Consider the following 27,783-nt stretch of genomic DNA (forward strand, 5'->3'; position numbering starts at 1 on the left):
AACCAAATTTGGATCAAAGTTTCTGGATTTAGATTAGACTATTCCATATCATTTATTATTAGCCCATTAAATGTAATATGTTAATTAGCAATGCCATTTTAAAATGCACTTTGTTACTAATTAATTGAAGCAAATACTGACGCTGGGAATTGGTATCAGAAACAAAATTCAACTCCTGCCAAGGAGGTTAGTTTTGCATTACGGGAATTCAGGTACAGAGGGGTAAGGTACAGCAGATTTCTCCAGCCATTACAATTGGTGTAAGACCCGTGGCTGGGATTCAGCGGGGCTCACCCATGGCTGGGACTATTCGGTCCCGCTGCTGCGAATGGAGATTTGGCAGAGCACCAAATTCTCCGTTCTCACTGGCAGCGGTAGTGGGGTGCGTGAGACCAGAGATTTCGGGAACCTATCTAAAGAGTAGATACGACATTGAGACAAATCATTATCGAATCATAGAATCCCTACAGTGCCAAAGGAGGCCATTCAGCCCATCAAGCCTGCACTGACAACAATTCCACCCAGGCCCTATCCCCATAACCCCATTCATTTACCCTGCTAGCCCCCCTGACACTAAGGAGCAATTTAGCATTGTCAAATCAACCAAACCCACACATCCTTGGAGTGTGGGAGGAAACCAGAGCACCCAGTGAGAAGGTGCAAACTCCACACAGACAGTTACTCAAGGCCGGAATTGAACTCTGATCCCTGGTGCTATGAAGCAGCAGTGCTAACCACTGTGCCACCGTGCCGCCCAAAGTGAACACATTTCATACAGAGGCTTGATGAACATGAGAGAGAAAGGAATAGCAGGGATATGCCGGTGATGTTAGAGTAAGAGCGGTGAGACGGATACTGATTTTGTAGCATAATCACCAGCATAAATTAGATGGGTCAAATGGCTTTTTTTGTGCTAAAGGATTGATTTAACTCTCTACATTCTTTCAAGCCATGGTATACAAATAAAATGGAAAATCCTACTGCCGGTGACTCAGTATGGAACATATATCAGTGAACATTCCTGTTTGACTTTTAGTTCATTTTGATTCCTTTTATATGCTCAGATCAATATCTCTAATAGAACAAATATATATATATATATCTCCCCTGCTTCATTTGTACATTTAAATGCCATTCCACATTTATAAATGAACCGTATTTTATTTCTATAATTTATTTACTGGCAGTCTGCTGTTAGATCAGATGAAGTGCTCAGAGAGATTCAGTTGTTCTGGATTTATGAAACAGTTGTATTGAGAGTAATACTGCGGCTTATCAAAGTCAATATTGTATCTGAATGTATGTAAATGGACAGCATATTAATAACTGCAATTTTCAATTTTCTGCATGATATACTTAAAAATGATCATACCCGTCAAACACAAAATGTTGCAAATTGTGTTGATCAGCAATTCCGGCAAAGTCTTGATGAAGGGTTTTACCCGAAGGGTGGAATTTTCCCATCCTGCCCACTGCGGGAACCATAGTGGGTGGGACAGGACCATGCAATGGTCCGTTGATGTCGGGCGGGATTTTCCGGTCTCGGGGCGAGCGCGGCCGGAAAACCCTGCCCAAAATGTTGGTACTTTTGGCCTACAGATCTTAATTGATGTGCTACTGATTTCCGGATTTTCTACTTGTAATAAAACGAGGGCGACTCGATGGGGCTAAAGAACGAAAGGTTTTGTTGTCAACGAATAAATAACTATATTTACAGGATCAGACAGAAAAACGATGCGACTCTACAATACCCCTCCTTGGCTCCAACTGCGGGTCCTTACCCGGCCCGGGATACCCACCGTCACACTCGATTGGCTCAGCTTCCTGCCTTGACACTTCATTGTGTCTGACCTGACCACATGGCCCTTAGGGAGCGCCCCCTTAAAGGGGCAGTGCTACCACACTGCTACATTACTTCAGATTTTCAGCATTCTTTCATTCATTTTCTTGACCCCCAAAGGGAAATTTTGACCTTACTATTCTGTTGCGACGGGTTTATCACAGGATTCATTAGCTTCTTATTCTCGGAGAAATTTCACTGAAGGCAATGACCGCTGTCTAAAATATATTTATTTACATGCTAACTATTTGCAAAGACAAACATAGAGTGAGAGCTGCCCTCTTAAGTTACCACTCAGATGATGGGCGGAATTTAGTGGCCTCGCTTGTCCCAAAACCGTGAAATCCCACCCAAGGTCAATGGACCTCCCTACTGTCCGCCCGTCGCCCGCTCTGATTCCCGTGGTGGGCAGGGCGGTAACATTCTGGCCATTCTCTCTGCGAGTGACATTACTGTGAGATAGCTCAGTATGCTCTTATTAGATAAGGGGGATGCTCTCATAATGCTCTTATGAAATAAGGGGGAGTCAGTTTAGAACAGAGTTGAGGAGAAACTTCTTCTCTCAGAGGGTAGTGAATCTCTGGAACTCTCTGCCCATTGAAGCAGTGGAGGCTACCTCGTTAAATATGTTTAAGTCACAGGTAGATAGATTTCTGATCAATAAGGGAATTAAGGGTTATGGGGAGCGGGCGGATAAGTGGAACTGAACCCACTATCAGATCAGCCATGATCTTATTGAATGGCGGGGCAGGCTCGAGGGGCTAGATGGCCTACTCCTGCTCCTATTTCTTATGTTCTTATTAGAGTTAACTCTTTATTCTACAGCTATTACATGGAATGGTTTTGGCTAATTGCATAGATTCATTTAAGGATAATCTACATAAGCACATAACAGAGAAATGAGTAGAAGGACATGTTGATGAGTTGAGGTAAATTAAGGCAGAGGAAGCTCATGTGGAATATTAACACCGGCATTGACTAATCAACAAAATAACCTGTTTCTGCACTGAAAATTTTAAATAATTCTGTGTAAACCTTGAAGGTCAAGGGGAACTGATGCAAGGGAGCACCATCACCTGCAAATTCCCCTCCGAATCACTCACCATCTTGACTTGGAAATATATCACCGTTCCTTCACTGTCACTGGGTCAAAATGCTGGAACTCCCTTCCGTCCTAACAGCAGTGGGTGTACCTACACCGTATGGGGTGGAATCTTCCCCTCAGTGCACAGAGTGCTGGCAGAGGTGAGAAGGTTTCCAGACCAGAACCATCCCCAAGCACTTTGTGATAGATCGCCTGACTGGGGAAATGACTCCCGTGTTCACCATGTCATCCAGGTCCCACTGTACCTCCTCTATGACAGGGACATTTTCCCAAAGTGAAGAGGCATGCTGGCTTGGTGTCACTCCTGAGCGTGACCTGGTCGGTATTTTTAAGGCAGCCCAGGCCCATAAAGAGCTTGGGGAACTGTTGTCTGAACTTGGAGCCAGGCCTTTGCTGGTTGACTCCACAAATCCATTGCAGGAGGTTAAGCTTAATGCTGGTGTTGCAGCTAAACAGAGAGTAGTTCTGGTTGTGGACCACAAAGAGGGTTGCTTGGATCATTGTGTCCTTGTACTGCAGAATGGCATGTGGGCTGCCTTTTACTGAAAGACAGAATCCTCCTGCTGTGTGGAGTGTCTTTTTGGAGTTGGAGGTCTTTCAGCCATGGTTCCTCTCACAGGACTACGGTGTCAGCACTTCAGTCTATTTAAAATGTGTTAGATGACTGATAACCAGGAAGTCAGCATTCCAAAAGGAAGAGTCACGTTCTTTGATCTCACTGAAGAAGCATGGCTGTGCAACTTCTGGGCTTTCTATTTTGACACTGTGGTTGTCATTTGGAATGTCAGTGCAGTGCTGGGGTTTTGACTTCGACAGTTCACTGAGGTGTCCTTGTGTGTTGCAGTGGACCGCTCTCGTAGGGTACTGATCTTTCCTGTGAGGGTGTCTCTCACTGCAACACTGACAAAGTCGCTCTGCTCGACCGTTCAGGGGTTGTTTTCTCTGACTGGTGTGGCCCCTGTGATTTTTGCAATTTGATAGGGATGGACTGAGTGTTGGTTTTTGCCCCATGAAGTGTTCTCGCTCCTCAAGATGGTTCTGCGTTCTTCATGTAGCTCAGACAGCCTAGCTCACTGGATTGCCTTGTCGTCGTCAGTAAGACAACTCATAGCTTTCTTCTGAAGCCTGGAACAATGCTGCATCTTGAAAATTGTGGCCTCCAACGGCTCCCATTCTGTGACTGGTCTGGGCCATGGGTGAATCTTAGTGGAATTGCAAGTGTGAAATTGCGATCCATTTTTGATGATTTAAAAAAGTGTGGGTATAGCTTTAAGAGTTTACAGGCTTCCAAAGTGGCATCACTAGTTACAACTGAACAAAGGATCTTCTTGCCCTTGCTGGTTTTGGTGGGTTTTTCAAAATGGCAGCAGTGCGTTTCCGCCTGAAGAAGAAGGGACCACAATGGCGGTGTAGATCAACTGCTGCTAACGTAATTCATTTAGCGGTATTGTGTTAGAAGTCAGGACTCATGGAAAAGAAATGTGGGTTTGTTTTGTAACTTGGATGTTGTGAGGTAACCGGAATGGACAAAATGAATTATTAATGCTTTTTTTTTGCCAGACCAGGAGCGACATGTTGAAACTCGGATTCTGAGATTGGGATTTGCAACTGATTGCTTTCAAGTGGCACTTCTGACTGAATTACTTAATAAAGGTTTCTCAGGACAAGCCGGCCTAGAATTTACAAACATTTCACATCCTTGCAAGCTGCGAGGTCTGCATGCTGAAACTGGACTTCCAAGGGGGATGCAATGGAGTCGTCTGCTTGAGTAAACCTTGCTGCTTTTCTTGTTTGCTTCCAGGCCCTTCTGTCTCTGAAGCTTTTTTTTTGGTGAGTTTTCTCAGCATCTGTAGCTTCAGTCGAGAGTTAGGTTTGTTATAGAATCCATTGAAGCTGTCCTTTTTCCTGATTTCTTAGCATTCTTGTGAGAATGAAGCTTTTGATCCCACCATTATCACTATGATGAATCCTGCTTTTGACACCATGAATTGGGCTTCTTAGCCTAATGTTTGTTAACAGCAAGTCTTTATTAACAACTCATAACTATGTACATATTTACAGTAGCAGGCACAGGTATGGAGCTAACTCCAGTCTAGGTCTTCATCAAATGAAGATATCAAATTTATTGGATGATCTCCTACGGGACTACTTCGAGTCGGTGGACTGGTCAATGTTTAAGAACTCAGCGACCAACCTGATTGAGCACGCCACTACAGTAACAGACTTCATTAGTAAGTGCATAGAGGACTATGTGCCAAAAAAAGCAAATCCGTGTGTTTCCCAACCGGAAACCATGGATGAACAGGGACATCCACTGCTTGCTGAAGCCCAGGTCTGAGACGTTCAAGTCGGGCGACCTGACCAATACAAGAAATCTAGGTACAATCTACAGAGCGCCATCAAAGATGCCATGAGACAGTATCTGATCAAGCTAAGAGTCCCAGGCTAGCCACATGGACACCCACCGATTTTGGCAAGGTCTACACGACATAACAGGTTACAAGGTGAAGTTGTGTTGAATCGCCAGCACAAGACACTCATCCCCGATGACCTCAATGCATTCTATAACGTTTTAAGCAAGAGGTCAGCAAGAGGACGTCATCTACCCTGGAAATCTCGGTCGAACCTGTATCTGAGGTCACCATCGCAGACGTCAGGTTGGCCTTCTTGAAAGTTAACCCTCGGATAGCGACTGGCCCAGATGGGGGTACTTGGATGAGCACTCAGATCCTGCGCAGACCAGCTGGCAGTATATGCAGACATCTTCAACCTCTCCTTACACCAATCTGAGGTCCCTACCTGCTTCAAGAAAATGACCATCATCCCTGTATCAAAGAAAAGCCAGGCAGCGTGCCTTAATGTCTCTTGTCTGGTATCTCAGACATCCATTATTATGAAGTGCTTTGAAAGGTTAGTCATGGCACAAATCAATTCCAGCCTCCCAGTTTGCCTAAATCCACTGCAGTTCACCTATCGCCACAACAGGTCCACAGCAGACGCCACCTCCCTGGCCCTGCACTCAACCCTAGAACATCTAGATAACAAAGACACCTATGTCAGACTCCTATTTATTGACTACAACTCAGCCTTTATTCCCATGAAACTCATTTCCAAACTTCGTGGCCTAGGGCTCAGCTCCTCCCTCTGCAACTGGATCCTAGACTTCCTAACCCACAGACTGCAATCAATAACAATAGGTAATGACAGCGCTTCCACAATTATTCTGAACACTAGTGCCCCACAAGGCCATGACCTCAGCCCCTTACTATACTTATACACTTACAACTGTGTGGCCAAATTCCACTCAAACTCCATTTTCAAGTTTGTTGATGACACCATCGTAGTGGGTCGGATCTCAAACAATGACGAGATGGAGTACAGGAAAGAGATTGAGAGTCTGGTGAAATGGTGTGATGACAATAGCATCTCCCTTAATGTCAATAAAACAAAGGAGAAAGACATCGACTTCAGGAAACATAGTGGAGGGCATGCCCCTGTCTACATCAATGGTGATGAGGTGGAAATGGTCGACAGCTTCAAGTTCCTAGGTGTTCAGATCACCAACAATCTGTCTTAGTTCCTCCATGTCAATGCTATAATTAAGAAAACCCACCTACATGTCTACTTTCTCAGAAGACTAAGAAAATTCAGCATGTTCGCTACGACTCTCTCCAATTTTTACAGATGCACCATAGAAAGCATTCTTTCTGGATGTATCACACCTTGGTATGGGTCCTGCCCTGACCAAGACCACAACGAACTACAAAGCATTGTGAACATAGCCCAGTCCATCACGCAACTCCCATCCATCAACTCTGTCTATACTTCCCGCTGCCTCGGAAAAGCAGCCAGCATAATCAAGGACTCCACACAAGCTGGACATACTCTCTTCCACCTTCTTCCGTCGGGAAAAAGATACAAAAGCCTGAGGTTACGTACCAACTAACTCAAGAACAGCTTCTTCCCTGCTGCCATCAGACTTTTGAATGGACCTATTATATATTCAGCTGATCTTTCTCTTCACCCAACTATGACTGTGACATTCCATTCTGCACCCTATCTTTTCCTTCTCCCCTATGTACTTTTTGAACAGTATGGGTGAGATTCTCCGGCCGCACTCACCTCAAAACCGGAGAATCCCACCCAAGGTCAGTGGACCATTTCATGGTCCGCCCCCCGCCCGCTACAATTCCCGTGGTGGGCGGGACAGGAGAACTCCGGCCTATGTTTTTGTCTGTATAGCGCGCAAGAAACTATACTTGTCACTGTATCCCACTGCACTGGGACAATTGCTTAAATAAGCAGACCTCATGTACTTTTGTGAACTTTGTTCCACATGCCCTTGGTATGAGATGCATTTGGCAGCCACTGTGCACCTATTTTATTAAAAGACTGGATCCAGCAGCTGTTGGCTAATATATCAGTATGAGTGTAAACATGGGAGTGTGTGCATATAGCATTGTGATTATATTAGTGGGCTAATAATCAAATGAATGTGAGTTCAAATCCCGACTTCGCAGAACGAAAATTTGCATTTGTTTCTTGGGTGGAAGTAAGAAGCTGAGATCAATAAGAGCCAGTGCGAGCGATTGGTGCCTTGTGTCTTGTACAGTGAATAAGCCTGAGGTATTATTTCATAATAACACGACAGACCCTTCACCACCTTCTTACAGGTTGGATGGCAATAAATGCCAGCCTCACCAGTGACATTACCATCCTGAGAAATCTTTTTGTAAAGGTCACAAATTTAACAGTGCTATTTTTCATGCACTTGTTCATGTTTTTATGGGGTCAAATATATGTGTCATTTTATACTGCGGGGCCATTGGCTGCAATAGATATTGAACCATTAGTGGAGAACAGACTCTTGGACCTTTAGGAATAGAAACATAATCTTGCAGCCCCACCCCAGTCAATTTTAGAATGCTTGTTGAATGCTATTTTAAATGAATCCTATTTTAGAACTTTATAAGCACCAATTGGTTGCTTGTGTAGATCAGCAGATTAGGATCAGGCTTGCTATGAAACTGGGAAGGTCCTCGTCATACACAATGTTTTTCAATAGCTCTGAAATTATTGCAGAGGTTAAAGTCAGATTGTAAAATCTGTTTCAAATAAGCATGCTTAATAGACAACTGCCAATGCCAGAACTTCAACTATATTCCATGCTATATATATATGGAGCTGATATCCAGACCAAACATCTCTTACCCTCACGTTGCTGGAATATATATCGCATGCTAATGTGTGACATTTTTTTCCTTTCCTGTGGAACCTCAGTGTCAAATTGCATTTTGATATTACACGCGAATTTAATGGTCAAAGCTCCACATAAAATCAAAACTGTGGCAAGAATTGACAGCTCTGTAGTTGGAAAGTCAGAGCCCGGGTAAGTATGGGCGGCATGGTGGCACAATGGTTAGCAATGCTGCCTCACAGCACCAGGTTCAATTCTGGCCTTGTGTCACTATCTGAATGGTCTCTGTGGGTTTCCTCCGGGTGCTCCGATTTCCTCCCACCCCCCTCCAAAGATGTGCAGGTTAGGTTGAATGGCCATGTTAAATTGACCTGGGTGTCAGGGGGATGAACAGGGTAAATGGGAATAGGGCCTGGGTGGGATTGTGGCCGGTACAGACTTGATGGGCCAAATGGCCTCCTTCTGTACTGTAGGGATTCTAAGATTACCTGCCCAATATGAGGAAGAACATGATCATGCTCAGCTTGGTCATGTGGAGCCAGTGGGTTCATGTGTGAAGAACAGCAGTGTGAATGACAAGCAGCACCTTCAGGAGAAGATGAGAGGACATGAAAGTTTTTTAAGAGTCGTAGCAAAGATAACAGTACAAAGAACACCAAGGACTTACTTTGTATTGCGATGCAGCTGTTTGGGCATCAACACCTGGCTCCAGCTTGTGAAGCACCTTGAGATATTTGACCATGCAAAAAGCACTAGATGAATACAAGTTTGTTGTTTGTATCTCACTTGGTAATGAAACTCTGATACAAGTGTGCTTCAAAGGGACAAAGTACCTGAGCTTCTTAGTCGCTCCAGTTTAGATAATACAAGCAGAATACACCCAGCACCATGGCTGGGTGTATTCTGAGATCTGGGAGTACAGGTACACAGATCCTTAAAAGTGGTAGCACAGATGGAAAAGCATATGGCATGCTTGCCTTCATCGGACGGGGCATCGAGTATAAAAGTTGGCAAATTATGTTACAGTTGTATAAAATGTTGGTTCGGCCACATTTGGAATACTGTGTCCAATTCTGGTCACCGCACTACCAGAAGATGTGGAGGCTTTGGAGAGAGTGCAGAAAAGGTTTACCAGGATGTTTCCTGGTATGGAGGGTATTAGCTATGAGGAGAGATTGAATAAACTTGGGATTGTTCTCCCTGGAAAGACGGAGGCTGAGAGGCGATCTGATACAAGTTTATAAAATTATGAGGGGAATAGATAGGGTGAACAGTTGGAAGCTTTTTCACAGGGCAGAAATGACAATTACAAGGGGACACAAAATCAAAATAGGGGGGGGAAGGTTCAGTGGAGACGTGCGGAGGGAAGCTTTTTTACACAGAGGCTGGTGGGGGCCTGGAATGCACTGCCAAGTAAGTTGGTTGAGGCAGATACGTTAGCAACATTTAAGACTTAGCTTGGTAGACATATGAACAAACGGGGAATAGAGGGATATAAGCGGTTGGTCTAGATAGGTAAACATCACGAGGGGTCACGGGCTCAAGCTGAGAGGGGCGAAGTATAACTCAGACATCAGAGGGACGTTTTTTACACAGAGGGTGGTGGGGGCCTGGAATGCGCTGCCAAGTAGGGTGGTGGAGGCAGGCACGCTGACATCGTTTAAGACTTACCTGGATAGTCACATGAGCAGCCTGGGAATGGAGGGATACAAATGATTGGTCTAGTTGGACCAAGGAGCGGCACAGGCTTGGAGGGCTGAAGGGCCTGTTCCTGTGCTGTACTTTTCTTTGTTTTTTATGTGTGAACCCACAGTGCCCAGAGAAGCTGGGGTGTTAAAGTATCAACTTTAAGAGGGTTGGAACAGTGATGCCCCAGGATTACCCCATTTCTTTCTAATCATTAGAACGTCTGCAGGTTATCATTTTAGAATGTCAATGGCAGGTCTGTTAAGGGCAATAGTTTGTCATCGTTCATTGCCACAGGAGGCTATGGAGTCCAGGTCATTGAGTGCATTTAAGACAGAGATAGATAGGTTCTTGATTGGTCAGGGGATCAAAGGTTGTGGGGAAAAGGCGGGAGTAGGGGCTGAGAAACTTATCAGCCATGATTGAATGGCGGAGAAGACTCAATGGGCCGAATGGCCTAATTCTGCTCCAATATCTTATGGTCTTCCTATGATCAAAATATCAAAGTAAAGTCATTTTTCCCAAATGATGCTTTCACAGTGCAACTCTTAACTTTACACGATTTTGCAATTGAGGTGATGAAAGTATCGAAAGCAATGCCAGGCTTGCTTGGGACAGTTTGTCCCTGATCTACACCTGGTACCAGGAGAGGAAATCTGTGTGCACAGCCATTTGACATCCATTTGCATGTGAAGGCAGCCATTCACTTCCTGTGGCCTCGAAATTGCGCTGTGGGATATTAAAATTCAGACGCTTGGCGCAGCTGCTTGAAATTCCTCTCCCTGCTGTTTTGAGCAGAGGTCTAAAATAAATGGTTAATATCTGCTGTAAAATAATGGGGAAGGGAATTATCTGAATGATACACTAAGTTAGCATCCAACAATGTAATTTCAAACCCTGCGCGATCAAGCGGAAGAGTGTTGATTTACAGAATCCAGAATGGAGTTGTTGCTTAGACCTTTTGAAAATGATTCTCAGCCAGCACCTCAGGTTACAAATTCTGAGACCTTCAAAGGGAAGAAAACAGTTTTATTTGCATATAATTAATCAAGCACTGTGACCCTCTGTCACTGTTCTAATGAGGTTTTTCAACAAATACAGCATGGTTAAATAGGTTTCCCATCACCTATTGCTGTTTCTATTCAATAATCTCAGACTCTCAACCATTCTACTATTATCATCTGCAACACTCAGTTCTGAGGAGCATACTTGAAGAACGTTGCATCTTCATCACTGAATCAAGACCAACCATTGGAGTTGGATTAATAATTTTGTTTCTCGCCACCCTAGACATGCTACTGGCAAAATGGCAGAGTGGACACGTTCTTAATCGTAGAATCCCTACAGTGCAGAAAGAGACCATTCTGGCCCATTGAGCCTGCAGCGACAACTATCCCACCCGGCAACCCTATGTATTTACCCCGCTTGCCCCCCTGACACCATGCCCCCCTGACACCATGGACAATTTTTAGTATTGCCAATCCACCTAACCCACCCGGAGCACCCGGAGGAAACCCATGCAGACACGGGGAGAACGTGCAAACTCCGCACAGATAGTCACCCAAGGTGGAATTGAACCCAGGTCCCTGGCACTGTGAAGTAGCAGTGCTAACCACTGTGCCAACATGCCGCCTAATCTCTTACAAAAACATACAAACATCTATTCAGACCACACATTATGTCTGTAAACTTGCAATCAGACTGTGAATTCAGAACCCCTGCTGAGATAATGGTTGCATTTGAAACTCAACCAAACATTCATAATGACATAATAATGGACAGCACTGCTGCCTCACAGCACCAGGGGTCTGGGTTTAATTCTGACCTTAGGTGACTATCTGTGTGGAGTTTGTACGTTCTTCCTGTGTCTGCATGGGGTTTCTCCTGGTGCTCCAGTTTCTTCCCACACACCAAAGATGTGCAGGTTAGGTGGATTGGCCATGCTAACTTGTCCCTTAGTGTCCAAAGATGTATAGGCTAGGGGGATCAGTAGGATAAATATATGGGGCTCCAGGAGCTGGGTGGGGTGCTCTGTTGGAGAATCAGTGCAGACGCGATGAGCTGAATGGCCTCTTTCTGCACTGCAGGGATTCTATGATCCTAATCATCCTTGGGGAAATGTCAACAAAGAACAATTGAAAAGTGCACAACCAGACACTACTGTTTTTTCCCTAACCCATAGCAGATGGCCTGTCAATCAAAGCAGTCGAGATTTGATTTAACCTTTAGGTGACAGCTGCTGCCTGTTTTTTCACGTTTTAAAAATGGATGATTTAAACAAACTTCAGATCATGACAGCCAAACAGACGTTAACTGCCCTTTAAGAACTTTAGATCTATTTCATCATTTTGTGACACCCACACTGTGGACAAAGGCTTTGCAACAGCCACATTGGGGTCTATTTGAATTGATAACTGGGTTGAAATGGCCCTGCTGAGTTAGGGTTTCCTTGCTATGAAAATCATGCCTTTTCCCAACAAGCAAAAATTGATGTGTTGGAAATTAGGGTGGGAATTCTGCCCTCTGGTAACACCTGCCATTTTTAAAGGACTGCAGAGTATTTCCGACTCCGCAAAATCCTGGTCTCTTATATTACAGGACTGACAAATAGAAGACTGGGTGTAGCAGTAAATTAGAATCACTGTCCTTTCCACTGTTTGAGGCTTGACTTAAACACAACAGCGTTTTGCTATTCTGTTTCTCATGGGGAAATGACCAGAGAGAGCGATAAAAGGTAATTGACACCGAACATTGGAGTTGGATTTTATGGGCCATCCCCAGGCAGCAAACAGAAACATAGAAGATAAGAGCAGGAGGAAGCCATTTGCCCCTTTGAGCCTGCTCCGCCATTCATCACGATCATGGCTGATCGTCCAACTCAATAGCCTAATCCTGCTTTCTCCCCATAACCTTTGATTCCATTCACCTCAAGTGCTATATCTTGCCGCCTCTTGAATATATTCAATGTTTTGGCAACATGATCTTCTCCTGGTCTCAAATGTCACAATTTAATGAGTAATGAGGGAGGCATCGGGTGGGCATCCCACCTGAGGCCCAATTGAGCCCTTTAATTAGAAAATTAATGCTCACCTTATCCTGTTTCCACTCAGAGTTAACAGACAACAGGAAAAGCCTACTCCGAACATGCAGCCCAACACATTTAAATCTGTGAGTTGCCGGTCAATGAAAGGGCTTAGCCTCCTTTCCAGGTATCCGATTGGAAGCCACCCCTCATAACTTTCCCCGTCCGATGCTATGGCACTACCCTGAGCAACAAGCCCACCCTCCAACGCCTTCGCCAGGGCCAGACTGGCAGGGTCAGACTGAGATCTCAGACAGGGCCAGACTGAGATCTCAGACTTACCTGGAGGTCCAGGCCCATCACTGAACAACTCTTCGATGTTCTTGTTGTGGTGACAGCCCTGGCCATCATGCTGCTGAGAAAAAGAGACAAAAAAGCAAGGAAAACATATTAAAATTCTAAATCTGAGTGGGTGAAATCTTTTAAGAAGAATTTACTACATGCAGGAATGCAACACAATAGTTCGAATGGTTCCCCTTCTGAAACAGCGTGGATGTTTGACTTTGTGTTAATAATATCACACTGTTACATGAGCTGACATGTATGAGCGCTAACTTTCTGCAACAAGTTTAATAGTCAGTTTGTGCGCAGTTCTGAAAAATAACAGAGAAGTTAAGTGGAAAGCTGCCATTTGTGAGGCAAACAGCAGAGCGGCACCAATCGCCTGATAACTTATGGTAATTTACAACTCACAGCTTACCTCTCCATGTTGGTTGATTTTCTCATTGGTAGCGATATACATCATATGCTCTGAGTTATTTTTCCAGCAACATTCAGCCCAGTATTTTATTATACTTATGTTGAAAAGTGTTGCACAAAACGAAAAATGAGAATTAGTAAAGAGGCACCTGGCCTCCCGGACATCCACATCTGTGAGGGGTGTGTCGAGCTGCGGTTCCTGAGGGGCCCGTGTTAGGGAGCTGGAACTGCAGCTCGAGGATCTTAGGCTGTTAAGGGAGAATGAGGAGGTGAAAGACAAGAGCTATCATCAGGTGGTCACACCAGGGCCACGGGTGGAGGCCAAGTGGGTGACGGCCAGGAAGGGTAAAGCTCGGGTGATTGAGAGCACCCCAGTGGATGTGCCCCTACACAACAAGTACTCCTGCCTGATTACTGCTGGGGGGGGGACAGCCCGCCTGGGGGAAGCAGCAGTGGCCGTGTCTCCGGAGTGGAGTCCGGCCCTGTAACTCAGAGGGCTAAGGAAAAGAGGAGGAAGGCAGTGTTAATCGGGGACTCGACAGTAAGGGGGTTGGACAGGCGTTTTTGCGGAGGCAGGCGGGAGTCTCGGATGGTGGTCTGCCTCCCTGGGGCCGGGATCCAGGATGTCGCTAGTCGAGTCCCAGAAATCCTGAGGGGGGAGGGAGAGGAGCCAGAGGTAGCGGTACATATTGGTACCACTGATGTGGGAAGGAAGGGGGAAGGAGTCATGAAAAGAGAGTATAGGGAATTAGGGAGACAGCTGAGAAGGAGGAAAGCAAAGGTAGTAATCTCAGGATTGCTGCCTGTGCCACGGGAGGGTGAGGCAGGAATGGAGTGAGGTGGAGGATGAATGTGTGGCTGAGGGACTGGTGCAGGGGGCAGGGATTCAGTTTCCTGGACCATTGGGACCTCTTTAGGGGCAGGTGTGACCTGTACACAAAAAACGGGTGGCACTTGAATCCCAGGGGGAAGGTTGTCGAAGGCTACTGAGGAGAGTTTAAACTAGATAGGTTGGGGGGAGGGGATCGAGACGAGGTGACTGGGAGCGAGGAAGTTAGCTCGCAAACAGAGAAGGGTTATAGATGGTGCAAGAGGGAGGATGGACGGGGGATAGAGAAGGGGAGAGCTCAGACCAAAGGATTGAGATGTGTTTACTTTAATGCCAGGAGTATAGTGAATAAAGGGATGAGCTCAGAGTGTGGATCGATGCCTGGAAGTGTGATGTGGTGGCCATTACAGAGACTTGGATGTCTCAGAGACAGGACTGGATACTATACAGGTGCCGGGACTCAGATGTTTCAGGAAGGACAGGGAGGGAGGCAAGAGAGGGGGTGGAGTGGCACTGCTGATCAGGGATAGTGTCACAGCTGGAGAGAAGGTGTATGCTGTGGAGGGATTGTCTACAGAGTCTCTGTGGGTGGAAGTTCAGAGTGCGAAGGGGTCGATCACTTTGCTGGGAGTTTTCTATAGGCCGCCCAATAGTGACAGGGAGGTGGAGGAGCAGATAGGGAAACAGATCCTGGAGAGATGCAATAATAGCAGAGTTGTTGTGATGGGAGACTTTAATTTCCCAAACATAGATTGGAATATCCCTCGGGTAAGGGGTTTGGATGGGGAGGAGTTTGTTAGGTGTGTTCAGGAGGGTTTCCTGACACAGCATGTGGACAAGCCTACAAGAGGAGAGGCTGTACTTGATCTGATACTGACCAATGAGCCTGGACAGGTGTCAGATCTCTCAGTGGGAGAGCATCTTGGGAATAGAGATCATAACTCTATCTCCTTTATGCTTGCATTGGAAAAAGAGAGGATCAGGCAAGCTATGAAAGCATTTATATGGAGTAAGGGGAAATATAAAGACAATTAGAGGAGTAAATTGGAAGGAGGTATTCTCGGGGAAATCTACTGAAGAAAGGTGGCAGTTTTTCAAGGAATGTCTGTCTAGGGTTCTACAGGACAATGTTCCGAGCAGACAGGGAGGAGTTGGTAGGTTAAAGGAACCGTGGTGCACGAAAGCTGTGCGGGACCTAGTCGAGAAGAAAAGGAAAGCATACAAAAGGTTCAGAGAGCTTGGCGAAGATAGGGATCTAGATGAGTATACGGCTTGCAGGAAGGGACTAAAGAAGGAAATTAGGAGAGCCAGAAGGGGTCACGAGAAGGCCTTGGCAAGTAGAATTAAGGAAAACCCTAAGGTGTTCTATAAATATGTGAAGAGTAAAAGGATGAGACGTGAAGGAATAGGGCCTATAAAAGGTGAAGGCGGGAAAATCAGTACGGAACCAGTAGAAATGGCAGAGGTGCTTAATGAGTATTTTGCCTCGGTTTTCACAGAGGAGAAGGACATGGGTGGATGTACTGTGGGCCTGCGGTGGACTGAAAAGATTGAGTATGTGGACTTTAACAAAGAGGTTGTGCTGGAATCTTTGAATGGCATCAAGATAGATAAGTCGCCGGGTCCGGATGGGATGTACCCCAGGTTACTGTGGGAGGCGAGGGAAGAGATTGCAGAGCCTCTGGCGATGATCTTTGCATCGTCGATGGAGATGGGAGAGGTGCCAGAGGATTGGAGGATTGTGGCTGTGGTTCCTATTTTCAAGAAGGGGAATAGGGATAGCCCAGAAAATTACCGGCCGGTGAGTCTAACCTCAGTGGTTGGTAAGCTGATGGAGAAGATCCCGAGGGACAAGATTTATGAGCATTTAGAGAGGTTTAGTATGCTCAAGAACACTCAGCATGGTTTTGTCAAAAGCAGATCGTGCCTTACGAGCCTGGTGGGGTTCTTCGAAAATGTGACTAAACACATTGATGAAGGGAAAGCGGTAGATGTGGTTTATATGGATTTTAGCAAGGCGTTCGATAAGGTCCCCCATGCAAGGCTTCTAGAAAAAGTGAGAGGGCATGGGATCCAAGGGGCTGCTGCCCTGTAGATCCGGAACTGGCTTGCCCAAAGGAGGCAGAGAGTGGGTATAGATGGGTCTTTTTCGAAATGGAGGTCGGTCACCAGTGTTGTGCCCCAGGGATCTGTTCTGGGACCCTTGCTGTTTGTCATTTTCATAAATGGCCTGGATGAGGAAGTGGAGGGATGGGTTGGTAAGTTTGCCGATGACACGAAGGTCGTTGGGGTTGTGGATAGTCTGGAGGGATGTCAGAAGTTACAGAGGGACATAGATAGGATGCAAGACTGGGCGGAGAAGTGGCAGATGGACCTCAACCCAGATAAATGCGTAGTGGTCCATTTTGGCAGGTCAAATGGGATGAAGGAGTACAATATAAAGGGAAAGACTCTTAGTACTGTAGAGGATCAGAAGGATCTTGGAGTCCGGGTCCATAGGACTCTAAAATCGGCCCCGCAGGTGGAGGAGGTGGTTAAGAAGGCGTATGGTGTGCTGGCCTTTATCAATCGAGGAATTGAGTTTAGGAGTCCGGGGATAATGATGCAGCTATATAAGACCCTCGTCAGAACCCACTTGGAGTACTGTGCTCAGTTCTGGTCGCCTCATTACAGGAAGGATGTGGAAATGATTGAAAGGGTGCAGAGGAGATTTACAAGGATGTTGCCTGGATTGAATGGCATGCCTTATGAGGATAGGCTGAGGGAGCCCGGTCTTTTCTCCTTGGAGAGACGTAGGATGGGAGGAGACCTAATAGAGGTATATAAGATGTTGAGAGGCATAGATCGGGTGGACTCTCAGAGGCTTTTTCCCAGGGTGGAAATGGCTGTGACAAGAAGACACAGGTTTAAGGTCTTGGGGGGTAGGCACAGGGGGAATGTTAGGGGGAAGTTTTTCACACAGAGGGTGGCGGGCGAGTGGAATTGGCTGCCATCAGTGGTGGTGGAGGCAAACTCAATAGGGTCTTTTAAGAGACTCCTGGATGAGTACATGGGACTTAATAGGATGGAGGGTTATAGGTAGGCCTAAAAGGTAGGGATATATTCGGCACAACTTGTGGGGCCGAAGGGCCTGTTTTGTGCTGTAGTTTTCTATGTTTCTATGCAGTTAATGCCACGGTCACACATAACTAAGGACTGTTTGGCTTAGTTGACACCTCAGCAATTTGTTATGGTCTGTTCTGAGATTACTGGTTTCTGTGCATCTGAGTTTATAATTGGAAGAATTCAACTTGGGTAGAAGCGTATTAGTGAACCTGGGCACGTGGTTTATGTCAGTCTCAACAGATCCCCATTACATTGCTGTCTCTGTACATTGGTTAAATGATTCATCTTTAACTGTTAACTCTAAAGTTATAGAAGATGGATTTTCCACTGTTCTGATCTGAAACACTGGCCTGGCTTACAGTATAAGTTAAACTAAATGCATATTTACTGCTGTTAAAACTCCATCAATGTTAAACCTATACCCTGTATAAACTGGGGGGAAAGTTAGCATACTTAACTATTTAGGTCTTGACAAAATCTACCGAGATAGAAAATCGATAAGAGACAGAGAAAACCAAGAATAGGGAAACAGAAGAAATTATAATGATGAGATCATGGGATGCCAGAATATTATTCACGTCAGGATATTTTCATCTATTAATGCAGTTTCCTCAATTTCTCTGTTCTGCCGATCAGTTGCCGTTTATTCTGTGTAGAAATCTGGATCTTCAGACATACATTCTGGTGGGAAACTTGATTCTTTTGGAAATAAACTAAAAGGGCCCAAGTTACAAATTCCCAGCAGCGAGCCCCAGGCAACACTCGATCATGGCTGGCATTGTGATTCCACTGCTCGCACTTAGAACCTGAACTTACAATTGGAGAGAAAATGTATATTTCACCCTGTTTCATTGAGCCCCTTTATACAACACATCTCCCTGGAAATTATTGTCAGCAATGTTAATCGACGGGTTCTGTGTGGGTCATATCTCTGTCCACTGCTTACAATAGACATTCATTTATCAACTAATTTAATTTAAGCAGTCATCTGCAAATGTTACACTTAATTTCTCACCAGAAGGAGGCCATTCAGCCCATCGAGCCTGCACTGACTCTCCCAACAGAGTGCCTTATCCAGGCCCTCTCCCCCCCATCCTATCCCCGTAACCCAGCGCACCTCCCTTGGATAATCTATCTAATCTATCTTATCACTCACCTGATGAAGGAGCAGCGCTCCGAAAGCTAGTGGCATTTGCGACCAAATAAACCTGTTGGACTTTAACCTGGTGTTGTGAGACTTCTTACTGTAATCTATCTAACCCAGACATCTTGGGACAATAAGGGGCAATTTAGCACAGCCAGTTCACCTAACCTGAACATCTTTTGAGGGAAGCTCTGTAATTGATCTACGATTGTCCTGTTTCAACTTCTTAAAATTATTGAGAAGAATGTTAAGAAATATCAGCTTTCGCCCATTTAATGTTGTTAGGATGCTCATGAATGCTGAAGTTTAGAGTGGGCATGAGTACAAGCATTGATTCTGAACCATGGGCAGCAGCAAAGATGTTTTAAGTATCACTTGTAGACAAAGTAGGCTATTTAAATTAAATCAATGTAAATGACCAGAATCACACAACATCTTAAACAAGTGCCAGAGTGGAGCAGGAAGGGGCTGAGTGTTAGAATTGGTTCATTGGGGCAGCACAGTGGTTAACACTGCTGCCTTACACCTGGGTTCGATTCCAGCCTTGGGCCACTGTCTATGTGGAGTTTTCACATTCTCCCCATGTCTGCGTGGGTTTTCTCTGAGTGCTCTAGTTTCCTCCCATGGTCCAAAGACGTGTGCGTTGGGTGGATTGGTCATGCTAAATTGCCCCGTAGTGTTAGGGGGACTAGCAAGGGTAAATGCATGGGGTTACAGGGGTAGGGCCTGGGTGGGATTGTGGCCGGTGCAGATTCGATGGGCTGAATGGCCTCCTTCTGCACTGTAGAGATTCTATGATTCTACCCGTAGAATGAGAAAATCCAGTGCCATCCCAAGATTGCCATGTTGGGAGTCTAGTCTTCTCCTTATCCTTTGGTTAAGATCAATCATCAGGTCAAGCCCAAGTTCAGGCACAATGCCTTTTCTTGTCAGCTTGGATCTTGTTTGTCTCTCTTGTGGGGACCATGAATTGAATTCAATTTGAATTTGAATTGGTTTTTGGAGCAAGCAAGGAAGGAGATGTATTAAGCATCGCCCAGTCCACTCTGTGCATTGGTTTTGTAACTTTAAGAATGAGATAGCCTGGCCAGACAAAACTCCATGGGTGGGATTTGCCGGCTGCGCTCGCCCCAAAACCGGAAAATCCCGCCCGGGGTCAATGGGCCTATGCATGGTCCGCTCCCCCCCTCCCGCACCCCCCCATTACGATTCCCATGGCAGGCGGGACTGGAAAATTCCTGTGCATGTGTGCCAAGTGCACTTGCTGTAAAATAATCATAGGGTTTATTCTTGCTTCTGCAAAAGACGATGGTGGGGTGAATTTTAGCAGCACCCTGCCGGGCAGAATTAGGGCTGGCCAGAAAAAATAAAGCGCACATGATTTACTGGTTTACAGCCCCGATCTGATCAACTTTGAGTTTGAAATTCCAGGCAATAAGGAGAACCACAGCATCTCCATGGGTGACCTATGGCTGGAACCTGAATAACACAATTCTCAAATGTCTCTGGTTAATCAAAAGCAGAACCCCTGTCAGTTTGAGGGGTGAATCCACGCCTTGCCATTTGATGTGAATTCACATCTACAATTCTCCAAATTCTTCAGCCCCTTTGGTGACCTCTGGGGGCAGTGTGGCCTTCGCCCCAAGTAAATAGGTAAAAATCAGAGAACAAGTCGATCTGGGAAATACAAAATCCTCTATTCACAGTGAAATCTCAAAACGAGCAGGAAGAACACGTTTCTGAGTTTGTGACAGTGAATGAACAGAGGATATGTTCTCCCACTGGTGCTCCCACTCATCTCTCAGTAACGAGTTATAGAACAATACAGATGACGTAGAAGAGGTGACCTGTCGCTCCCCATTAGTTAGCAATTGACACTTTGCATAAGGGTCAAATCCAAGGCAACAGAAGAAAATAATATTCTCCAAGAAAAGGAGGGAGTGGTTAGATTCAGTAGAAGCTTTTGAACTCAACACTCTGAATTTTATCAAACGCATTATACTGTATTCATTAATGAAACCTCCTGCAAACCCCCAAGGCCTTTCTCATTTGTTTGTGCTGAAGACACCACAGCTGCATCAGTCTAAACCCAATCTGTGACCAGTACAATAGATTCTTTATCATATCCAGCACTATGGGGCGGCACGGTAGCACAGTGGTTAGCACTGCTGCCTCACAGCTCCAGGGACCTGGGTTCGATTCCCGGCTCGGGTCACTGTCTGTGTGGGGTTTGCATATTCTCCTCGTGTCTGCGTGGGTTTCCTCCGGGTGCTCCGGTTTCCTCCCACAGTCCAAAGATGTGCAGGTTAGGTGGATTGGCTAGGCTAAATTGCCCCTTAGTGTCAGGGGACTAGCAAGGAAGTCCCTGAGGAGTGACAGGTTGTTAGTTTCAATACGTTAGTTAAAGTTTGAAGTTTATTAGTGTCACAAGTAGGCTTACATTAACACTGCTAAGAAGTTACTGTGAAAATTCCCTAATGGCCATGCTCCGGCGCCTGTTCGGGTACACTGAGGGAGAATTTAGCACGGTCAATGCACCTAACCAGCACATCTCTTGGGCCGTGGGAGGAAACCGGAGCACCCGGAGGAAACCCACGCAGACACGGGGAGAACGTGCAGACTCCGCACAGACAGTGACCCGAGCCGGGAACTGAACCCGGGTCCCTAGCACTGTGAGGCAGCAGTGCTAACCACTGTGCCACGACGTGGGTCTCAGGTTTCTTGGAACTCATCGGTGAAAGAAATGTAAGAAGACAGTAGTAATTTAGGAGGCGAATGTCAGGACAAGGAAAGCTGCCAATGAGTAGTGGAACCTCACATCTGCTATCGAGCCTGATTGTGCGATTGGCTTTGCTCACAGTGCTGAGACGCAACTTCTGCCACTTTAAAGGTTACCTTCAACTCTTTGAGAGTTTGCGCATCTGATCTTGCGCTTGGAGCTAGCATCCATCAGGTCAGCGTGGGAGCTGTTTTTGCAGCTTTACGTTGGACCTCAAACGAAGACCAAGATGATGAGCAGCAGTTACAGGATCTGCAGGAGCCCCAGCGCCACAAAGGGCAGGAGAAGCAATCGTCTTCTCTGCACAAGCCAGCCATTTGACAGGAGAGAGGGATGAGCAGAGACCCGAACCCTCCAGCCCGTCCATTTCTGGCATTGTCTCAGGCAGAAAGGTGAATGGCAGCCAACTGCTCCAGCTGGAGCCACATTGTCAATCTACTTTTTAAACTTATTTGGAGTTCTTGAGTCCTTTCATTCTCAGATTAACAAGGCCTGACTGGATCCTGGTTTGAGCATACCGATCAACATCCTAATTCCCACCCTCCACCTCCGAGCGAGCCCCACCTCCGATCGAGCCCCACCCTCCACCTCCGATCGAGCTCCACCTCCGAGCAAGCCCCACCCTCTACCTCCGAGCGAGCTCCACCTCCAAGTGAACCCCACCCCCCACCTCCGATCGAGCTCCTCCTCTGAGCGAGCCCCACCCCCCACCTCCGAGTGAGCCCCACCCTCCACCTCCGAGCGAGCTCCTCCTCTGAGCGAGCCCCACCCCCCACCTCCGAGCGAGCCCCACCCCCCACCTCCGAGCGAGCCCCACCCTCCACCTCCGAGCGAGCTCCTCCTCCGAGTGAGCCCCACCCCCCACCTCCGAGCGAGCCCCACCCTCCACCTCCGAGCGAGCTCGACCTCCGAGCGAGCCCCACCCCCCACCTCCGAGCGAGCCCCATCCCCCACCTCCGAGCGAGCCCCATCCCCCACCTCCGAGCGAGCCCCATCCCCCACCTCCGAGCGAGCCCCATCCACCACCTCCGAGCGAGCCCCATCCCCCACCTCCGAGCGAGCCCCATCCCCCACCTCCGAGCGAGCCCCATCCCCCACCTCCGAGCGAGCCCCACCCTCCACCTCCGAGCGAGCCCCATCCCCCACCTCCGAGCGAGCCCCATCCCCCACCTCCGAGCGAGCCCCATCCCCCACCTCCGAGCGAGCCCCATCCCCCACCTCCGAGCGAGCCCCACCCTCCACCTCCGAGCGAGCCCCATCCCCCACCTCCGAGCGAGCCCCATCCCCCACCTCCGAGCGAGCCCCATCCCCCACCTCCGAGCGAGCCCCATCCACCACCTCCGAGCGAGCCCCATCCCCCACCTCCGAGCGAGCCCCATCCCCCACCTCCGAGCGAGCCCCATCCCCCACCTCCGAGCGAGCCCCATCCCCCACCTCCGAGTGAGCCCCACCTCCCACCTCCGAGCGAGCCCCATCCCCCACCTCCGAGCGAGCCCCATCCCCCACCTCCGAGCGAGCCCCATCCCCCACCTCCGAGTGAGCCCCACCTCCCACCTCCGAGCGAGCCCCATCCCCCACCTCCGAGCGAGCCCCATCCCCCACCTCCGAGCGAGCCCCATCCCCCACCTCCGAGCGAGCCCCACCCCCCAACTCTGAGCGAGCCCCACCCTCCACCTCTGAGCAAGCCCCACCCCCCACCTCTGAGCGAGCCCCACCCCCCACCTCCGAGCGACCCCCTCCCCCCAACTCCGAGCGATCCCCACCCCCCACCTCTGAGCAAGCCCCACCCCCCACCTCCGAGTGAGCCCCACCCCCCACCTCCGAGCGAGCCCCACCCCCCACCTCTGAGCGAGCGCCACCCCCCAACTCCGGGCGAGCCCCACCCCCCACCTCCGGGCGAGCCCCACTCCCCACCTCTGAGCGAGCCCCACCCCCCACCTCCGAGCAAGCCCCAACTCCAGTCAAGCCACACCAGTTGACCTCCTCCGATCACCCCATTCCCCCAGGTCAAAACCCTCACGGTGGCAGAAGCCTATCTGCTGCTATGGACTTCATCAATGAAGAACCAAACCTCCTCAACCCCACATTTGCCCAGTATCAGCTATGTACAGAACTCTTGAGCCCTATTATAGCATAGGCATGCATTTTAGATGCTCATGTCAAAATAAACAAACACTAATTCAAAAACCATCTATTCAAAGCTGAGTTAGATCAATTTTCAATTGACAAGAGCGCTGACAGGAAATTGGAGCTGAGGCCACAATAAGATCCTGACTGATCTGATTTGTTGTACTTGTTCTTGTGTAAACCATTATCCTATTTAAAACTTTCAAAATAAACAAACTCACAGTTCCATTTTCGGCTGTATCAACTACCCCTGCCTAGCTTAATGCATTTGTGGTGTTTGGAAATCAGCCAAGCCTTCATAATATGATTCTGTTGTATAACTGTATCAATAAATCTTTAGAACTGAATACATTAAAGCTTTTGCAGTCATTGAAATGCCTCAGTTATCTGTTCAAGATTTAAAGTAGTAGAATATATGTCTGCAATGCCAAGCAAAGAGCTGAGCCATCTGTTCAAGCTTTAAAGCGGTCGAACAGATATCTGACCTGTCAGTCAAAGAAAAGATTGAATCACAGGGGACAACTGATACACTCAAATCTGAATATCACTTTTACTCAATGCAGATGAGCACTTTATCCATTGGATAATCTACTCAAATGTATCTGAACTTTTTTCCACTTTCATAATGCTGATCAATTTAATGGTCACGCACCTTATAAGAGCAAAGGTCTATCATCAATCACTGCATTAAAAACACATTTGCCATATCATATAAAATTATGTTATGACATGTAAAGTTGTCAACAATGTTTTGAACTTATCTGTCAAAAGCTTCCTGACTCCAGACTAGAGTGCTTCACTACACATTTGAGCTGACATGAATCACATCTTCTTCAGAAATTATGGAGGTTCTAAAATTCTCATCCTGCAATGGAACCGGCAAGGTTGGCACTGCTCTATGCGGGCCCACAACCAGCCCCATTTCCTATGGCATTCAAAGATGCTGACGAAGGGTATGGTGCGGCTCTTTGTCATACAGGACCCACCTAGTCTTTCCCCGTCTGGCCTATGCAGTGTCAGGACAGGGTGATCTGGCCCCAGTTTTTCACTCAGGTTTGTTTTCAAGCGGGTATCTAAATGGTGATGTCAGGGAAGAGCTGCGGAGTTAAAACTCCGCTGTTTGTTGGGGAGTGCTGAATTGGAGGTTTCCCCCGACTATCTGACCAATTCATTCCCTTGCTGGCCAGGTAAATAAAAACTTCTCTCCGTGGTCTCCAGGCTGAGCTTCCTCAGTACGTCCATACATCATTGTCACAGGAGGCTCAGGGTTTCGCATTAGGCACTGGCGGACATTTGAATCCTGCTGGAACAAGACTTGTTGCAACTGGGATAAAAGTGAAATAATGCGGATGCTGGAATCTGAAACAGAAACAGAAAATGCCGGAAAATCTCAGCAGTTCTGACAGCGTCTGTGGAGAGAGAAGAGAGCCAATGTCTCGTGTCAGCATTTGCTGTTTCTGTTGCAACTGGACTTGGCATCCACGTGTTACCAGTGACTGTCAGTGTCACCACTGCCCTCAACTCCTCTGTCTCTGCTTCCTTCCAGGGATCTGCTGAAGGCACCAACAGAATTTCACAGTCAGTAACCCATAAATTCATTACACAGGTGACTGATGGTATATTTGTCAATTTTGTTGACTTTGCCGCAGGTTATACCGGTCAGAATGAGCAGGAGCTCAGGCTTTCAGCTTTAGCTGGGCTCCCATATTTGCAGGGCATACTCGACTGCACACACTTGCCAATTAAAAAGCCACTGACAGGGACTTTGCACTTACTTCCTGGTTCACCATGTGCTACCAGGCCCACTCAGTGCCTTAAGGACCTTAAGATCCAGCTTATTATACACACCACCATTATTCTAAGTTATGAAAGATATTGATCTGTATCTGAAAAGAAACTGCCCCATAATACATCATAGGTGTCAACTTTGATCCAGTTGTGCGGCTCCCTGCCTTTGAGTCAGAAAGTTGTTGATTTAAGTAAATCTCCAGAATGCGAGAACAAAAATTTAGGTTGACATTCCATGTGGTGCCATTCCGAGGGAGTGCTACACTGCCAGAGGTGATGTTATTTCGACGAGATGTTAAACTGAGGCTCTGGCAGCTCTCTCGGGTGGACAGAGTATTGTGGAAGCCCATTCATTGAGCATGTTCAAGGCAGAGATGAATAGATTTCTGGATACTAATGACATCAAGGGATATGGGGGTAGTGGGGAAAAATGGTGCAGAGGTAGATGATTAGCCATGATCTGTTTGAATGCTGGAGCAGGCTGAAGGGGCCGAATGGTCTACTCCTGCTCCTGTGTTCCGAACATTTGGCCATTGTTTGTGGGAGTTTGCTATGTGCAAATTGGCGGCCAGATTTCTGACAGCGCAACAATGATTACACTTTGTACATACTTCATTAGCTGTAAAGTGCGAAGAGATGTTGTGAAAAGCACGACACAAGTTCAAATCTTGATTTCTTTTTACATATGTTAGGATGGAACTTCATAGTCTTTTTCAGAAAATAAATACAACAGAAATGAAAGATTCAATATTTTTTGTGTTGATACTGTGAAATCTCTAAAAACATTGCTCCCTATGAGATATAATTTTATTTGTAAGTATAAAAGGTTTCATCTCTTGTTTTTTGTTGCTTTGCTCTGTCACCTCACAATGAGAGCTATATTTAGGATACTGAAAGTAAACGATATTTATGATGTACTCTCCATCAGTGCAGGAACATGAGTGCAAATAATATTCTGCCTACTCGGAACAGATGCCAGTCAGAAACTGATGCTACATTTTACAGGCCCAAGTTATACTATCGACTGCGTCTTGCATTGAGCTCAATGGAAATGCATGCTGCTCACGCATGTCTTGTACACCAGGACAGAACTCTGTTCTCCAGGCAGTGAACTTTTAACCTTATGATAGGTGAGGCAGGGATTTCTGCCTCATGTGAATTTTAAATTATTGAGAAATAAGCTTTTGAAAATTAAAAGAGACCCGGTAGGTCCAAATCAGTCCGGCATTACATTGAAAATGAGAAGCACAACCATGTTGAGACTACAGGTAAGAAGTGGGTTCATACCCTTTGCTTCAGGGATCTAATCGGGACTTGACTTCTGGCTTACACTGGCTGTTTCACCAAGATGGGCACTGAAACTGCTTCATAATGATAAAAGGGTGGCAGTAAATCTGCAGTCTAGATGCCATAGCCTTGTAGCTGATGGTAATTTAGACCGAGTGCAATTTGAGAAACTAGAATAATGTCACCTTGGCTTTTGGAAAACAGCTTCTTTACTATTTCAAAACGGCTTTCTAATCACTCTTAATTTGTTGTCTCCATATTTCTTTTCTCATCCTCATTAGAGATGTTGTTGTTTACGATAGTTAGACACATTTGGCAAACCCTCAAGAAGGCCTGCTGTTGAGATAGTTATGACTTTACCATTATCCTTGGGTGTCACAGAAAGCAGTTACCGTGCTTCAGTCTAAATATAAAGCAAAAGGTACAAGTAACCTTCAAGGATCGCAAATGATAAGTGCATGATACAATTAAAAATAACACTGAATAAAACATGAAAATGTGAATTGAGAGAAACCTACCCAGAATAAATCGAGGTACATAGGATAGAGTCCAAGGGACATGGCTTCAGTAAAAATAAACTATTTTTTCTTGTTCATTTATTGGTGTCATAAGTAGGCTTGCGTTAATGCTGCAATGAAGTTACCGTGAAAATCCTCGAGCTGCCATACTCCGGCACCTCTCCGGGTACACTGTGGGGGAATTTAGCATAGCCAATGTGCCTAATCAGCATGTCTTTTGGACTGTGGGAGGAAACCGGAGCACCTGGAGCAGACATGGGGAGAGCGTGCAGACTCCGCAACAGACAATGACCCAAGCCGAGAATTGAGCCGGGTCCCTGGTTATGTGAGGCAGCAGTGCTAATCACTGTGCCACCATGCCACCCACATTCTAGCTAACTGGAGTGTTTTAATTCCAGATTGTTTTAGAGACCATTTAAAGCATCATCACTTTTAAATTTATTGGTTTCCTTTCATGGCCTCAAAAATAAGTGTAACATCAGTTATATTTTGACAACCCAGTGAAATATGGTGCAGGAGGGAGAGATTCTGATTCCTGGGGCATTGACACCAGCTCTGAGGAGGTGTAATCAGTACCGGCAGGACAGTTTGCATCTC

The 27,783-nt window shown here is 46.6% G+C and overlaps 1 protein-coding gene across 9 annotated transcripts in view; it reads left to right on the forward strand.

The window, feature by feature from the left end:
* The window catches only part of sgcg (sarcoglycan, gamma), a 485,777-nt gene that overhangs the window by 96,520 nt on the left and 361,474 nt on the right, over positions 1–27,783 (forward strand). Inside the window, exon 1 of one of the 9 annotated variants that reach the window (XM_078222133.1) lies at positions 26,341–26,649. The exons of 7 other annotated variants lie outside the window; for them this stretch is intronic. In XM_078222133.1, coding sequence (XP_078078259.1) covers positions 26,620–26,649 — 30 coding nt within the window. In that variant the 5' untranslated portion in view covers positions 26,341–26,619. Of the gene's footprint in view, positions 1–26,340; positions 26,650–27,783 lie in introns of those variants that run through there. One more of the 9 variants, XM_078222137.1, reaches the window with a different exon arrangement.

This window comes from Mustelus asterias, chromosome 10 (assembly GCF_964213995.1).
Source record: "Mustelus asterias chromosome 10, sMusAst1.hap1.1, whole genome shotgun sequence".
NCBI classification, from domain to species: domain Eukaryota; kingdom Metazoa; phylum Chordata; class Chondrichthyes; order Carcharhiniformes; family Triakidae; genus Mustelus; species Mustelus asterias.